This window comes from Stenella coeruleoalba, assembly GCF_951394435.1.
Source record: "Stenella coeruleoalba genome assembly, chromosome: 15".
Lineage (NCBI taxonomy): Eukaryota > Metazoa > Chordata > Mammalia > Artiodactyla > Delphinidae > Stenella > Stenella coeruleoalba.
Window position 1 is genome coordinate 61,553,955 of NC_137161.1, and position 16,820 is coordinate 61,570,774.

General features: G+C 42.1%; 1 protein-coding gene across 3 annotated transcripts in view; it reads left to right on the forward strand.

The window, feature by feature from the left end:
* Positions 1 to 259: 259 nt before the first annotated feature.
* MPV17L (MPV17 mitochondrial inner membrane protein like) overlaps positions 260 to 16,820 on the forward strand; it is a gene marked incomplete at its 5' end in the record, with an annotated part of 35,099 nt that continues 18,538 nt past the window's right edge. The window contains 4 exons of one of the 3 annotated variants that reach the window (XM_079946024.1): positions 260 to 569; positions 3,199 to 3,269; positions 7,738 to 7,767; positions 7,850 to 9,373. In XM_079946024.1, coding sequence (XP_079802150.1) covers positions 260 to 569; positions 3,199 to 3,269; positions 7,738 to 7,767; positions 7,850 to 8,029 — 591 coding nt within the window. In that variant the 3' untranslated portion in view covers positions 8,030 to 9,373. Of the gene's footprint in view, positions 570 to 3,198; positions 3,270 to 7,737; positions 7,768 to 7,849; positions 9,374 to 16,820 lie in introns of those variants that run through there. The other 2 variants (XM_079946026.1, XM_079946025.1) reach the window with 2 other exon arrangements.

The following is a 16,820-nucleotide window of genomic DNA, read 5'->3' on the forward strand; positions in this document are numbered from 1 at the left end:
AAAAGCTCAGCCTCCAGGATCGCCAGTGGCCACGGGATTGGTCGGTGCAGTTGGGTGTACGCGGGGCGCCCAATCGCCTTCGAGCGTGGAGAGGAGGCAGGTGCAGGTGGCGGGAGACGGTGCGCCGGTGGCTGGGGGCAGAGGGCGGAGGCCGGGGGGTAGGGGGTAGGGGGTAGGGGGGCAGGGGGTAGGGGGGCAGGGGGCGGTGGGCGTGGCCCGGAGCTGGCGGCGGTCCCTGGCCGGCGCCCAGGGCACGGGCATGGCGGGCTGGTGGCGGGAGCTCCTGCGCACCGTCCGGCGCTACCCTTGGCCCACGAACGTGCTGCTCTACGCCGCGCTCTTCTCAGCCGGCGACGCGCTGCAGCAGCGGCTGCGGGGCGGCCCTGCTGACTGGCGGCAGACGCGGCACGTGGCCACCGTGGCCGTGGCCTTCCACGCGAATTTCAACTACGTGTGGCTGCGCCTGCTGGAGCGCGCGCTGCCGGGGCGCGCGCCGCGCGCCGTCCTGGCCAAGGTGCTGTGCGACCAGGCGTTCGGCGGGCCGGTGTACGTCTCTGCCTTCTACTTCGGTGAGTAGCCGAGCCAGGCACCTGGGGGCCGGAACTGGGGGACTGAGGCGGATCCGGAATTGGGGGACGAGAGGCAGGGGTCGGGGTTTCAGGGGCTGGGACCAGGCAGGAGGCTGGGGCTCTGGGGGCCGGGGACCGGGGCTGGAATCCTGGGGTGGGGGCCAGGGTTCAGGGGACTGGGAGGGTCTGGATGAGGGCCGGAGGTCGAGGTGCGAGGGTCGAGAAGTTTGGGGACCGTGGATTAACAGGATTGAGGGGAAAGAAATTGAGGGAAGGTTGCCGGAGAGGCCAGGAATTAGGGGGCCAGGTCGCAGTTCGGACGCTGGGTTGCCCGTAGTCTGGGGCTGGAGGTTTCAGGGGTCCTGGGGCATACGTAGGCCGGAAGTGAGGAGGCAGGGCTGGGGATCCGTTTTCCCCTGATAAAGGTCCACGGGAACGTCGAGGAGACCCCAGCTTGCTACCATGTCAGCTGTGAGCCCCGTGACCATGTTGTGGGGCGGGGTCTCCTTTCCACTGGCGGGATACTCCTTTTCAACATACAAACAAAAGGTGAGGGGATTCAGGATGGTGCGGGCAGAGCCGGTGGAATCTGAGGTGCGGCCCGGTTCCCCTCAAAATGTGTGCTCAGGGCGGTAGTGCTGCTTTTGTAACAAGATTTCCCTGAAGGGGGTCCCATCCCCATATCAAAACCCACAGAAAATGTCAGGAGACCTCGGACCCCTGCCATGAGAGGACTGTGTACCTGTGAGGGTCTGGGGAGCCCCCTCCTCAAAAAGTCCACCCTGGAGCCTGAGGGCCTGACTTTGGGAACCTTTCTTAGCGCCCTAAATTCTAAAAACAATGGCAAGGGCTCTGTGGCCTTCATCTTCATAGCGTTTTCTATTGCTTGGAAGGGAGTGGGCAGGGGAGGGGCACCCGATCCCCTAAGAAAATTCAAGGGTCCTGGGCCTGGCCTTGGCCTTGGAGATCACAGATCCCCCAAGGGGTCTTGTCAGTGGCTGTTGGTGCTTTCTTCTAAACTGTGTTGAAGTGGTCAAGTCACCACTTTGAAGGAACCTACACTGCCCCTTGGATCTTATTTTGGGGGCCAGAGTCACTCACAAACTCCACAGGAAACATGCCTGATGCAGTGCCAACCACATGGCCCATGGGGTCAGTGAGGTCAGGGGATAGAGGACCTGAGACCAGGAGCTGCCTGATTTATCAGAAGATCTGTCTCTGATCCCAGCGCGTGACTTCCAGGCCAGATTGGCAAACAGGTTCCTCATGCCTGTTACTGCAGTGCCCTTGTACTCTGGTGATGGGATGGAGGGTTGGGGGCTGCTGGCATTTGGGAGTCAGATTCCTATCTAATCCTCAAACAACCCAGTGAGGCAGGTATTGTTATTCCCATGTTACAGACAAGGAAACTGAGGCTCAAAGGGATAAACGACCTGCCCGAAAGCAACACAATCCATGTCATGGTCTTCATCTCCCTGGGGAATGTCAGTGTTCCTGAAACCAGAAAGATGCTGCAGTCACAGGGCTGCTGGGGCCTGTGGTTCAAGCCCGAGGCCCCTGAAACCGATTCCTGCCCACATTGCTTCTTTGTTTTGCATTTCAGATTTCTGGGCCCTGTTTCCCTCTCCTCATGTTAAACTGAAGGGGGATGGTGGGAAGGGGGTGGGTTGGATGTTTGTTCAAGGCACTTCAGACTTGGAAATTGCCTGTATCAGATGTTCCTTTGTGCTGGGGCTGCCTTGGGAGGTAGAATAGTTGTGATTGAAAGGTCTGGCTCGGAATCCACACCTGGGTTGGACTTGGATCACTATCAACCTCTCTGAGCTCTTTTCCTCCTCTGCAACTCCATCATCCTTAGCTGAGGGTTAGGAGGGTCAGATGAAAGAAAACACATCAAGTGCTTAGCCCTTAATTAGTGCTGGGTAAGTGGAATACTATTACCAATATTGGGCTCCGTTTTCTTACCGGTCCTGTTCTAAGAATCCCCTGCAATTGACTAAAAAGATTTTATTTCCCCTTCTTCCTAATCAGAGTTGGAGGAGACTTTTTAAAGCACTGTCATTTTCCTAAAATAGGAGGGTTTTTTCCTTGTTCCCTGACTTCCTTTTCAGGGTTGTTGAACGTCAAAGTTTTCCGGATGTTTTTAGGAAGTCTGAACTGGTGTTCTGCTTTCAAATTCCATTTAGAAAGCCTCTTAGATGGGAAATCTGAAGTTGCTAGAATACCCAGAGCCCAGCAGCCTTTTTGTAAAAGAAGGAAATTAAATTTTTAAAATTTTAAACATTTCACAACATGTTTTGAAGGGAGAGAAGAAAAGTCACCAATAGTCCCACCATGCTAACACTGAGGTTTTTGTGAATTCTCTAACAGATTTTAAAAAAATAATCATTCTGCTATAACTCGGTACCCTGCTATTCTCAGTTCATATTTATCATCACTTTAAAATTTACCTAACTTTAGAATGGAGATTATCTTTTGTTTTCACTGTTGGGTCAGACGGAACATACTGAGTTAGTGATAGTGGTGGTTACCTTGCATATTGGAATAGAAAACTTGAACATGAGCTGTTATACAGTATTCTTCGTATTAAATCTTTTAAAATTCTTTTGGTGTGTGTTTTTTCAAATAGGTATGAGTATTCTCCAGAAAAAGGATGACATATTTTTGGACCTGAGACAGAAATTCTGGAATACATATAAGGTAAGACAGACTTTTGAAAATACGACCAGGATCTTTTTGTATCTTTTTAACATTAAATACATTTAAATAAAAATATTCTTGGGTTTCCCTGGTGGCGCAGTGGTTGAGAGTCTGCCTGCCGATGTAAGGGACGCAGGTTTGTGCCCCGGTCTGGGAAGATCCCACATGCCGCGGAGTGGCTGGGCCCGTGAGCCATGGCCGCTGAGCCTGCGCGTCTGGAGCCTGTGCTCCGCAACGGGAGAGGCCACAACAGTGAGAGGCCCGCGTACCACCAAAAAAAAAAAAAAATTCTTAAATTAGGGCTCCAGTTGGTTGGCACAGGGTACTATATTTTGACAGATCTTAAATTTGTTTTGATAGTTGAATGAGAAGCTTTAAGAGTGTCTATATGTGTCTCTGAATTTTAGTCAATGTTCACAACGATTTCTGACATTCTTATATTTATTCTTGTTAGTGATCACGGTGATTTTTTTGGAGCCAAAGAAGTTATTGCAAAATAGGAATAGTAGAATGTGAGTGGCTTAATGGAATCATTCTCACATTTAGAGCTGATGTTTCCAAGTGTGCATTCTGCTGAGTCCCTACGAAAGGAACCTTCTTGACATCACAGAGGTATTTACAGAAAAGGAAGGTGTTTCCCAGGGTTATCCTGAGGCTGGAATCAAGTCACCTCTTGCCCTGTTTGCTCAGTACAAATATATATATGATCCAATCCCACAAATATCTATTCATTTATTCAATGAAGATTTATTGAGCAGTGTCCTCAAGACCTGGCAGAGTCAGGGATGCTTTCCATCTCTGGCCTAGTGTGATTCTATTAATGACAATGTTTGATTCTATTTGATTCTATTAATGACAATGAGGTGAATTTTCAGGATTCCAGAATATACACAGCCTTGTCTAGGGCTCCACATCTACTTAATTCCTGATCAAAAGCAGTGCCAAGCCAGCCCCAGCCATCCCGCCACCCTCACCCACACCCCCAGCATCTTCTGTTGAACTATTCTGAGCACGAGAACCATTATCACCCGCTTGGTGGTTGAAGGCAGATGACAGGGAGGGTGGAAGCCACATGCTGCTGAGCCCCTCCGGGGGGAAAAGCATTCAGAACTCTTGTTACTTCTCTTGAGGCAAAAATTATGGGCCCATGGTGACATCCAAATATGATTTTCTTCTGCTTTACTTTGGGGAAGGAACATTTATACATTTATACGAAGAGCAAGCCAAGCAGAGTTGTAAAAGAAAGGGGCTTTGACCAAGGATTTGCAGATATTTCAGATTCTCCTTCTTTAATGAAGACATACAGGCTATCTTCATTGGGTAGAAACGTGGCGACTTTTACACACCTTTTTAAAAACAGTGGTTCTGGGATTTCCCTGGTGGTCTAGCGGTTAAGACTCTTCACTCCCAATGCAGGGGGCCCAGGTTCGATCCCTGGTCAGGGAACTAGATTCCACATGCCGCAACTAAAGATCCCGTACGCGGCAACGAAGATCCTGGGTGCTGCAACTAAGACCTGGTACGGCCAAATAAATAAATAAATATTTTAAAAAAGAAAAAACCAAAAGCAAAACACAACAAAAACAGTGGTTCCAAATGAGTCAGTTGTATCTATGCCCTTGAGAAGAAAGAGGGTATCGGCAGTCTGATGCCCAGCACCATTTGGGGACTTTCCTGAAGATCTCCCATAACAAGAAACTATCTGCTAGGCATTGCACTAGGTGTTAGCAGAAGATAACACAAAACATATATATATATATATATATATATATATATAGAGAGAGAGAGAGAGAGAGAGAGAGAGAGAGAGAGAGGGAGAGAGAGAGAGATACACGCACACACATTGCTACTGTCTTTAAGGGACTTACAATGTAGTGGGGTAGATAGACAAGTAAATAGACAAACATTAACCTCAATGCCAGGAGCAGTGCTCAGAGCATGCAAACGGGTACTTAGCACAGCATGGAGATGTAAGGGCGCGGCTCAAGGAAAGCTTCCGGGGGCAGGTTATGCCTGAGCGGAGTCTTAAAGAACTCAGGGGAGTTAGGCGGATACCTGGGGCCTTTCCAGGGGCAGAAGGAGCCGAGGAAGGAATGCATAAAACACTGTGGTGTACCTGTAAGGGAGAAACTACAAGAGATGCTATTCATAGAATATAAAATATGAATTGAGGAACAACTGCAAATGACTTTGGATCTCGGAAGGTGTTGAAGGCCATGCCAAGGATCTTGAACTTAAGTGATTACTGGCAAGGGAGACCAGTTAGAGGGTTACTGTGACCAAGTTCACGTAAGAAATCATGAAGCAGTGGGCAGAGGAAGGATTTCAAAAATACTTAGGAGATAGAATTGGTAGGTCTTGATGATGAATTGGAAGTAGGGTTGATGGGCAAGGACACATCTACGGTGACCCATCCGCATTTACTAGGTAGCGCGCAGCATTCTGTAAGCAAGAGCCCCCTTTTCTCTCCCAGTTATTTGCTTATTTCTCTGTTATCAGTAGGGACTCAGGGATTCCCATTTTTTCGATGGTTTGTAACTCATTGCTGTGTTTAATTATTTTTGTTTTGCAAATGTCCCAGACTTGGCCAGTGAGAGTCGCTTCAAGCTGGCTCCTATTTCCTTGTGAGAGTCCCCCCATCTTTTTTTTTTTTTTTAAGCCACTTCCTTACTTTATATCATAAAGATAGATGTTCTAGGCTCATCTTGTACCTTGTACCTGCCCTACTCTGGCCCTGGAATCAACCATTTCTTTGAGGAGTCCTTTTTCCTTTTTGTGGGGAATGGCATGGGAGACCAAGATCTGCACACTGAGTGAGGCTACATTCTGAAGAAAAAAAATTGCCATAAGAAGTGAAGCCATGTTTGGATGGGTTTTTCCTAAAGTAGTAAATTCTTTTTTTTAAAATAAATTTATTTATTTATTCATTTATTTAATTTTTGGCTGTATTGGGTCTTCGCTGCTACACGCGGGTTTTCTCTAGTTGCTGAGAGCAGGGGCTACTCTTTGTTGCGGTGCGTGGGCTTCACGTTGCGGTGGCTTCTCTTGTTGCAGAGCGCGGGCTCTAGGCACATGGGCTTCAGTAGTTGTGGCCCGTGGACTCTAGAGCACAGGCTCAATAGTTGTGGTGCACAGGCTTAGTTGCTCCACGGCATGTGGGATCTTCCCGGACCAGGGCTCGAACCCGTGTCTCCTGCGTTGGCACGCGGATTCTTAACCACTGCATCACCAGGGAAGCCCCTAAAGTAGTAAATTCTTAAATGAGTATACACTTTAAACTTTAAATAGCTTTTATTGCAACAGTTTATTATAGAAACTTTAGAAAATAAAAATTAGTAAAAACAAAAAAAGAAAAAATAATACCACCTTTATATTACTAGTGTAATACCACTTGTAAGGACTATTTTAAAAACCTCTAGCTTTTTTTTTTTTAAGATATAATTTACATACCAAGATCTCTATCTTTAAAAAAAAATCCATAATGATCTCTTTTGTCAGAATGAACAGGTTAAAGCCTGTTAAAATAAATCCATCTTTTTTTTTGGCCACACCACGCGACTTGCAGGATCTTAGTTCCCTGACCAGGGATCAAACCTGGGCCCCACCAGTGAAAGCCCTGAGTCCTCACCCCTGGACCACCAGGGAATTCCCACAAATAAATACATCTTAAAAGCTAAACTTATTCTGTAGCATGAAGTAGTTAGAATATATTATTATTAAATCACCATAAAGAACAGTTTAGTCTAGAGTTTTAAAAATTGATTGATGATCCTGTATTTTATCAATATTTCCCTTGCATCATTTGCATGGGCCAACAGGAAAATTGCAATATATAAATATGTGTTGTGGACTTCCCTGGTGGCTCAGTGGTTAAGAACCTGCCTGCCAATGCAGGGGACACGGGTTCGAGCCCTAGTCCGGGAAGATCCCACATGCCGCGGAGCAACGAAGTCCGTGAGCCACAACTACTGAGCCTGCATGCCACAACTACTGAAGTCTGCGCGCCTAGAGTCCGTGCTCCACAACAAGAGAAGCCACCACAATGAGAAGCCCGCATACCACAACAAAGAGTAGCCCCCCCTCGCCGCAGCTAGAGAAAGCCCGCACGCAGCAACGAAGGCCCAACGCAGCCAAAAGTAAAATATGAATAAATTTAAATAAATAAATATGTGTTGTTATTTTGAAAGCAGTTGTCTTCTAGAATTGGTACTGATTCAGGTAGACTTTTTATTGTAAATTTGTGAATATAATAAAAATCTTTATTCTTGTGCCTAACGGCTGTTTGTACAACTCCTTACCCTCTTCCACTCAAGAGACCATAAGTAGTCTAATTTAATCTGCTTAGTCTGAAATGTAATACCGCGTCCACATTCCACCTGCCTGGTGTTTCTTAATGCTTTATAGAACGAACTGTGTGATCGTTTTGTGCGATTAAAAAGCATCCTAATAAAGTTTCTCTTTATTCCAGAGTGGTCTGATGTACTGGCCTTTTGTACAGGTGAGTTTCAAACTGCTTAGAATGCCAACTCATGGGTCTGGTTTATATGAGCCCTAAAAGACTCTTTCTCTCTCTGTTATAGCTGACCAACTTCAGCCTCGTTCCTGTTCACTGGAGAACAGCTTACACTGGGCTCTGTGGTTTTCTGTGGGCCACTTTCCTCTGCTTTTCACAACAGGGTGGTGATGGTACCTTGAAGTCAGCTTTTACTTTCCTTTATATAAAGGGAACAAATGAAGTTGAAAGACCCCCAAAGAAATGACAAGTCAAGAACTCCCTGAAATTGCCTAATTTTTTCCCCTTAAATGCAGAGGATTGCCTGCTGATGAAGTACCCTGCTTACCAGTTATGTGCTCCATTTTGAAGAATTACTATTCTGTAGACCCAATTGTTTTGTTTTGTTTTGTTTTTTTATTGCGGTACGCGGGCCTCTCACTGTTGTGGCCTCTCCCGTTGCGGAGCACAGGCTCTGGACTCGCAGGCTCAGCGGCCATGGCTCACGGGCCTAGCCGCTCCGCGGCATATGGGATCTTCCCAGACTGGGGCACGAACCCGTGTCTCCTGCATCGGCAGGCGGACTCTCAACCACTGCACCACCAGGGAAGCCCGACCTAATTGTTTTTTAATTAGCAATGATAACTTTCAATTCTATTCAAATCTCCTTTTTTTTCATTCTAATCCGAAAGTATTATTGATACTTCTCTAGTATTTTCTCTTCCCTAATACTTTGGTTAATATCAATAACAGTGGCAGAATGGCAGTTTATAATCATTACTATTTCTGGTCTAATATTTTATTGCCAGTTGATTTAAGGAGCTTCCATTTTGATTGTACACATCTCTCTTCTAAAATCTCAGGTTATCTCTTAAACACTTTTGGCTCGGATTACCTTTTATACCAAAAATAGTCCTTATAGTTAATTTCTGTTTACACAGAATTCAATCAGGAATATGGAATAACCAGATTTTCCCCTAAAATGCTGTATAATAATTTATTGTTATGCTAATACTAAAGTTCTGCAAGTACGTTTTATGTAAGAAGAAATGTGCACAGTGTGTGATTAGTGTTCTGTATAGAGTGTATTTTACTGATGTCTTCTACTTTTATAGTTTTTAATTATTTTTTTAGTTAATGTTTTTTAGTTTTCAGCATAGTCACTTCGCTAAATATCCCATTTCCTAGATATACGAAATATATAAAATATTTCACTTTTAAAAGAAATATATTGAGTGAAGTTTCTAAAAAAAATTAATAAGTTTTCTTCTGGAAGGGAGAACTCTATTCCATAAAGTTCCAGGGAAAATGGTTACCCCAAATTCACACTGATATTATCTTTTTTAAAATTAGTGCTTTAACATAAATCTTTATAGGTAATCTTTAAGGTGTACATGAGAAACTTGATCCAGTTTTTCAGATTTACTCAGTTTTTCTAACTTCAAAACCAGTGGGTTTAACAATTATTTGACTATTTCAAGAAGTTTTAGCAATTTTCACCCGAGAATTGCATCACTATTCTGTTGCTTCCCATGGAGTGTTTCACAGATTTAAAGATGTGAAGCACTGAGATGTTAATATATTTATCTTGAGAATTTATATTTAAGATTAATTTAAGAATGTATGCCTAAATATTTTAAGCATATAATTTATATAACTTGTAATATAAATAGATATGTCATAAGTAAATAACTTTTAAGTGTGGATTTATTTGAATTTAACAGATATGAATATATTTTACATTATTGGGGCAAGAGTAAGGAAATTTCTAGATAGTTTAATTCTAAAATAATTTTTTTTCAGTAGTTTTAAAAGTAGTTCGTACAACAGAAGAGCTATTTCACAACATATAAGACACGTTTTGTCATTTGAAAAGAATATCCAGAGTAACTATAGAAAAAACTACCTGGCAATCTTTTAGATGAGCTTCAATATTACTTATGGTGGAAGAATAGTGTTTGGGAAAATATTTCAGAAAACGAACCTTGTTTATACTGTCGAGGGGGAAAAGCTTATTATTCATAAAAGTATGATAATCTTTACTCAATAATGTGTTACTCTGTACTGTAGAGAGAATATGTAGCATGTATTCTCTGAATTTTTGCAAATAATACCCTTTTAATTTTTATGCAGGACTACTTTTTTTTTTAGCGTGAGAAATGGAACTCATTCGAAATAATGCAGTGTTTGTTTTAAAATGCTGCTGTCCTTGGTAAAACACGCTCTCAACCTTCCAGTGTTTAGAACAGAGCAGGTGGCTCTTATTCTTCTTCCAGGTTTTCCCATTCATAAGGTTTCTTTAACTTGCTTGTGTGTTGCCACCTGGCCCCTTTTCTGGCCCCCTGGTTGCTCAGGCAAAGGCAAAACCTTTCATTGATTTCCCTTGACAGAGTTGAGGTAGACTGATTTTCAAAACAACTTGACCTAATAGGTGTAGAAAACAAAAGGGAAATTTAGAGGATGTTGAAGCATTTTTTTGAAAAAAGTTTACAGAATATTGCTTTTTGATCCTGGGTCCTGGCATTTGAGGTATTTACCTTGTAACTCTAATGGCATCTACCCAGCTTTCCTACTTTTCTGATGCCCTGATGGTCATTGTATGGTTATGCCATTGGCCACCACTACCGGGGAGTTGTCTCCTTGGCCCTGCTACCAGTAAAATCAAGAGTGCCCAGTCCCATCTTTTTGGACTCATGGTTTCCATTTCCAGTCTCAGATATAGGCCTTTTACCCAGATAACTGAAAAATGATTTCTCAGTTCAGGGGAGATCTTTTCCTTCTATACAAGTGGATGCAACCATCCTTATAGTCCACCAGGATAACCATAGTAGATAAAATTTCATAACCCTTATGTAAATAATAAATGTTATTAAAGGGCCACTGTAGGGATGTGAAGAGGGTAAACAACAAGGCGATAACTGTTAAAAGAAGTCCGTGGTCTAGTTGGGAGTATAAGTGAAGAAATTGATAATCAGGTTCTCAGGACATCTAATCCGATTCATCATTGATTGCTTGAACAGCATCCGTGACAAGTGGTCAATAGAAAGCTTGAATATTACTCAAGTAATGCATCCCAGCTGTAGGTTAGTGACATAAGCAGTAGGTACTTTGAAATCATGGTGCCTGGGGCAACCTGGGAAGGCTCCATGGAGGAGATGCCTGAGCTGGGTCTTGAAGGATGGAAAGTCGCAAGACTGAAGGTCTGTGAACTGGAGTGGTGATGATAGGATCAGATGAGATGAGATCTTGAAAGAGAAGAAAAAGGAACGGCATTTAAGTTCTAAATTAGAGGGAAATTTCCATTGGCTGTTCCTCAACTTTGAATAAAGTAGATGTTTCTGTCCAGCTTACTTGTAATTAAAAATCATGCATAATTTGTAACCTATCAGTCTTTTTCATTTGTAGGAAAATTAATGAAAGTTATTCCCTTTTAGCTATATCATAGTGGGTTTGGTGAGGAAAAATTAGGCAATGTGAGAGTTTGCAAGTTTGCAATTTTTTTTGCATAACAATTTCTGATAACAAGTTTGAGAGTGGCATGTAAAAATATTTTCCTCAAAATCTGTCAGTAAGGTGATTCAGCAGACAAAGTGATTATCTGCCCACTACACAGTCAGTGAAATTTTGCATTTAGGGGTTCATGAGATTTTGCATTTAGGGGTTCATTTAGGGGTTCATGAAGGGTGCTTTAGGAAAACTTTATCTTATTTGTATTGATGTTTTGGGGGGCCAGAATAAGAAAAGTGTTTAATGAATCAGAGAAATTACAGCTACTAAAAGATAATTCAAAGAGAAAAACAGTTTCACATTCTAGTACTTCATTAATAATTGCAATTTTGGTTTTTAATACTTTGAAGAAAATTTTGTTTCATTTCTTTCACTGTAAAACACATAGATATAGAGATTTAACTTTGGTATTTCAGGTTGTGTCTAAATAAGGCCTCCAAGTCAACTGTGTTAACCACAACCAAATTAAACATAGATAGTCTCTCTAATTGAGGTAGATGACCCAGAATTACAATTTCTAACTCACCCATACTTTATTTCTCTCCAAGAATTGTCATCCTTTAGGATTCATTTGAAGCTATTGAAAAATATCTTTTGCTAGGTGGGCAATTTACTTTTAGTTCAGTGAAATTTTATGTGAATTTCTATAGTGTTTGCCAAAACAAATTATACCCAGAACATGCTTAACCATATATTCTGGAGGCAGCTTTCATTTGAAATTAGGTTCATTAAATTAGAAATTTAATGGATTTTTTGTGCCTGAAGATCTTGACCTTGCATTGACTACACTTAACCTAGTTTTACCCACAATGTTTAGAATCTTAAGGAACAGAAAATGCAATTAAACAACTATTGAAAATTTTTCTTTTAATAATGGGGAATAAGTGAAAGGGGAAATCTGGAGATTAGCAATAAAGGATGTACTTGGAATTTCAAGCTACTGTGAGCAGTAGCCAACCAAGTGAATAAAATGGAATAGTCAGTAACTGAGTAACATTATTGGCATATATCAGTTAGAAGCATATCTTTTTTTTAGTTCTCTTCCCCCTTGTGTCTTCCTTTCCTTAAATCTTTATTTATCCATACCTTCCTTACTTTCTCTGTCGAATGGCCATAACAAGCCCCCTTCTCCTGTCCTTCATCGCTCCCTAACCCTGACCACCCAAGACAATCCAAGGGGACAGAATAACTGTGATGAAGTTAGGGATCAGACTACGTAAGTGACATAACAGCCATGATGTAGAGAGATGGTAGCAGAGCCTCTTCTTTGGATCTTTTCTTCCCTCTGGGGGAAGAAAATGTGGAAGGATCAATCAGCCCTAGGGAGAATTTTGAAGTGAGTGAACATTCTGGAGGCAGCTTCCATTAGAAATTAGGTTCATTTTCTGAAAGTATTAGAAAGTTAATGGGTCCTTGTACTTGGAGATTTTGACCTTGAAGTGTCCCCTTTCTTTTCAGATATCCTCTCCTTCCTCTGGATGCCCGTTCCCTGCATTCTCTCTTACTTAGTGCGATATCTTCCAAATCGTTCTCATGTCTTTTCCTCACCTCTCAAAACTCCCATTCTCTCTATCTGACTGATTTCAGCTACATTTAGAAAAGTAGGTTTATTAAGCTAATTTACTGAGATGTGGATGACAGCCTTTGTAGTTGAGTTTTGTTTTTTTGTGTTTTAATTGCTAACACAAATGAATCTCTGGATGGAATTTTAGTAACTATTGCTGTGGTGGGAGGGGGTGGAGATAAGAGGGTATTTTGTGGCAAGAAGACCTCTGAGACACTTTACATTATGCTATCATTGCAATGTATTGTGAGCCTTCCACAATGGATAATCATTATCTGTTTGCATATTTGTATTCCCTTCTAGACTGAGCTTCTGGAGGGAAGAATATATTTCTTATGCATACTTGTATCTGAAATGTCTAGCACAGTGTTGGGCATGTAGCAGAGGCCCTGTAATACTGCTGAATGAATGAATGTAATTTGGATTTCGCATCTTTGTTTTTTGCCTCTGGACTGCTGCTGAGCAGTCTGGACTGATGGCCCTTTCATTTTCATCCCCATGTGCAGGCAGCTGTTTCTGTCTTAAGCTGGGCACAGTCCAGACCTTCACCTACTTTGGCCTCAGGCCCATAAAATTGTCTTTTCTTGGAGATGGCTATGACTTGTAGGCTTTGATGCCCCTGGCCCAACTTGCACATACCCTCTGAAAACCATCTCGTCACACCTCTCCCCAGCTCTACAAAGACTGGATTGTTTGTCTTTAATAATTGGGTGGAGGGGGCTTCCCTGGTGGCACAGTGGTTAACAATCTGCCTGCTAATGCAGGGGACATGTGTTTGAGCCCTGGTCCGGGAAGATCCCACATGTCGCGGAGCAACTAAGCCCATGCACCACAACTACTGAGCCTGCGCTCTAGAGCCTGCGAGCCACAACTACTGAGCCCACACGCCACAACTACTGAAGCCCGTGCGCCTAGAGCCTGTGCTCCACAACAAGAGAAGCCACCGCAATGAGAAGCCCATGCACCGCAATGAAGGGTAGCCCCCGCTCGCCGCGACTAGAGAAAGCCCGCGCGCAGCAACCAAGACCCAACACAGCCAAAAATAAAAAAAATTAAAAAAATTTAAAAAGGGTGGAGGGAATTCCCTGCAGTCCAGTGGTTAGAACTCCATGCTTCCACTGCAGGGGCCCTGGGTTTGATCCCTGGTCAGGTAACTAAGATCCCGCAAGCCATGTGGCATGGCCAAAACAAAAAAGGGGGAATTGGGTGGAATCTTGATAGTTGGGCCTTCTCCAAACCACTAAATTACCCTTTGTGATGGTTAGTTTTATGTGTCCACTTGACTGGGCCACGGGGTGCCCAGATACTTGGTCAGTCATTATTCTGGGTGTTTCTCTGAAGGTGTTTTTGGATGAGAGTAACATTTGTATTGGTAGACTAAGTCAAGCAGATTGCCTTCCCTAATGTGGGTGGGCCTTGTCCAATCAGCTGAAGGTCTGAATAGAACAAAAAGGCTGGCCTCATCCCAAGTAATAGAATTCTTACTGCCTGACTGCCTTCAAACTGGGTCATTGGCTTTTCTTCTACTGTTGGACTCAAACCATTGTATATATATATATACCACATCTTCTTTATCGATTCATCTATTTATGGACATTTAGGTTGCTTCCATGTCTTGGCTATTGTAAATAGTGCTGCCATGAACATTGGAGTGCATGTATCTTTTCGAATTAGAGTTTACTCCAGATATATGTCCAGGAGTGGGATTGTAGGATCATATGGTAGCTCTATTTTTAGTTTTTTAAGGAACCTCCATACTATTCCTGTAGTGGCTGCACTCATTTAACATTCCCATCAGGTCCCCTTCTGTTGTTTCAATATTATAATTGAACTGTTGTGGATATAATGGAAATAGTAAGTGGCTGTCAGGAAGTTAACTTGGAGGGTGGGAGATGGAATTCCTTTCCTTGTACCCATCTGTTAGCTTTTAGTTCTAGAATTTGAAGGGAGATAGAACAAATGAAATAAAGTAACATGTAGAGTTCAGGTTTGTTAAAGTTTCATGGGTCATTCTTTCTGAATGTCTTCTGCATAAGGGTTGTAAATTGGAAAGTTGAAACAGAAACTGCTAAACCAAAGTGAAAATATTCCCTGTCCACTTGATTTCTTCAATAGCAGGCCTCTAAATTGAAGATTAAGAGAATGTTCTTAGGGGGGAAAAAGTATGTCAGTAAAGTTGTACATTTGGCCAGTTTAACTTTTTTCTATGAAAGGAAAATGGGAAAAAGTCAGTTTATGCATGGGTTGAATGCCAGAGAAAACAATATTTAGAGGACTTAATAAAGGGACATGAAGTATTAAATTAATATACTGAACAGTAACATACAGACCGACCACACAAAAATTATAATTTGCCAAGTTTTTGCAGTCTGTTTTTGCTCCATAATGATAAGTATTACTAAAGTGAACCACAATTTCCAGGCTTTTGGCCAATAATGAATTTGTGAGAACAGTATTAGAGAATCTTCTGCAGGTGATGTGTGAATTTTTTTTTTAAGGGTGATAGGTAAGTTGCTTGTAATATGTTATTTATTTACCTCTTTATCTATTTATTTATGGCTGCGTTGGGTTTTTGTTGCTGCGCCCGGGTCTCTAGTTGTGGCGAGCAGGGGCTACTCTTTGTTGCGGTGCGCGGGCTTCTCATTGTGGTGGCTTCTCTTGTTGTGGAAACAAGACCCATATATATGCTGTCTACAAGAGACCCACTTCAGACCTAGGGACACATACAGACTGAAAGTAAGGGGATGGAAAAAGATATTTCATGCAAATGGAAACTGAAAGAAAGCTGGAGTAGCAATTCTCATATCAGACAAAATAGACTTTAAAACAAAGACTATTACAAGAGACAAAGAAGGACACTACATAATGATCAAGGGATCAATCCAAGAAGAAGATATAACAATTGTAAATATTTATGCACCCAACATAGGAGGACCTCAATACATAAGGCAAATACTAACAGCCATGAAAGGGGAAATCGACAGTAACACAATCATAGTAGGGGACTTTAACACCCCACTTTCACCAATGGACAGATCATCCAAAATGAAAATAAATAAGGAAACACAAGCTTTAAATGATACATTACACTAGATGGACTTAATTTATAGGACATTCCATCCAAACACAACAGAATACACTTTCTTCTCAAGTGCTCATGGAACATTCTCCAGGATAGATCATATCTTGGGTCACAAATCAAGGCTTGGTAAATTTAATAAAATTGAAATTGTATCAAGTATCTTTTCTGACCACAACACTATGAGACTAGAAATCAATTACAGGAAAAAGTCTATTAGAAATACAAACACATGGAGGCTAAACAACACACTGATTAACCAAGAGATCACTGAAGAAATCAAGGAGGAAATAAAAAAAGACCTAGAAACAAATGACAGTGAAAACTCGATGACCGAAAACCTATGGGATGCAGCAAAAGCAGTTCTAAGAGGGAAGTTTATAGCAATACAATCCTACCTTAAGAAACAAGAAATATCTCAAATAAACAACCTAACCTTACACCTAAAGCAATTAGAGAAAGAACAAAAAACCCCTAAAGTTAGCAGAAGGAAAGAAATCATAAAGATCAGATCAGAAATAAATGAAAAAGAAATGAAAACGGTAGCAAAGATCAATAAAACTAAAAGCTGGTTCTTTGAGAAGATAAACAAAATTGATAAACCATTAGCCAGACTCATCAAGAAAAAGAGGGAGAGGACTCAAATCAATAGAATTAGAAATGAAAAAGGAGAAGTTACAACTGACACTGCAGAAATACAAAGCATCCTGAGAGACTGCTGCAAGCAACTCTATGCCAATAAAATGGACAACCTGGAAGAAATTGACAAATTCTTAGAAAGGTATAACCTTCCAAGACTGAACCAGGAAGAAATAGAAAATATGAACAGACCAATCATAAGTAATGAAATTGAAACTGTGATTAAAAATCTTCCAACAAACAAAAGTCCAGGACCAGATGGCTTCACAG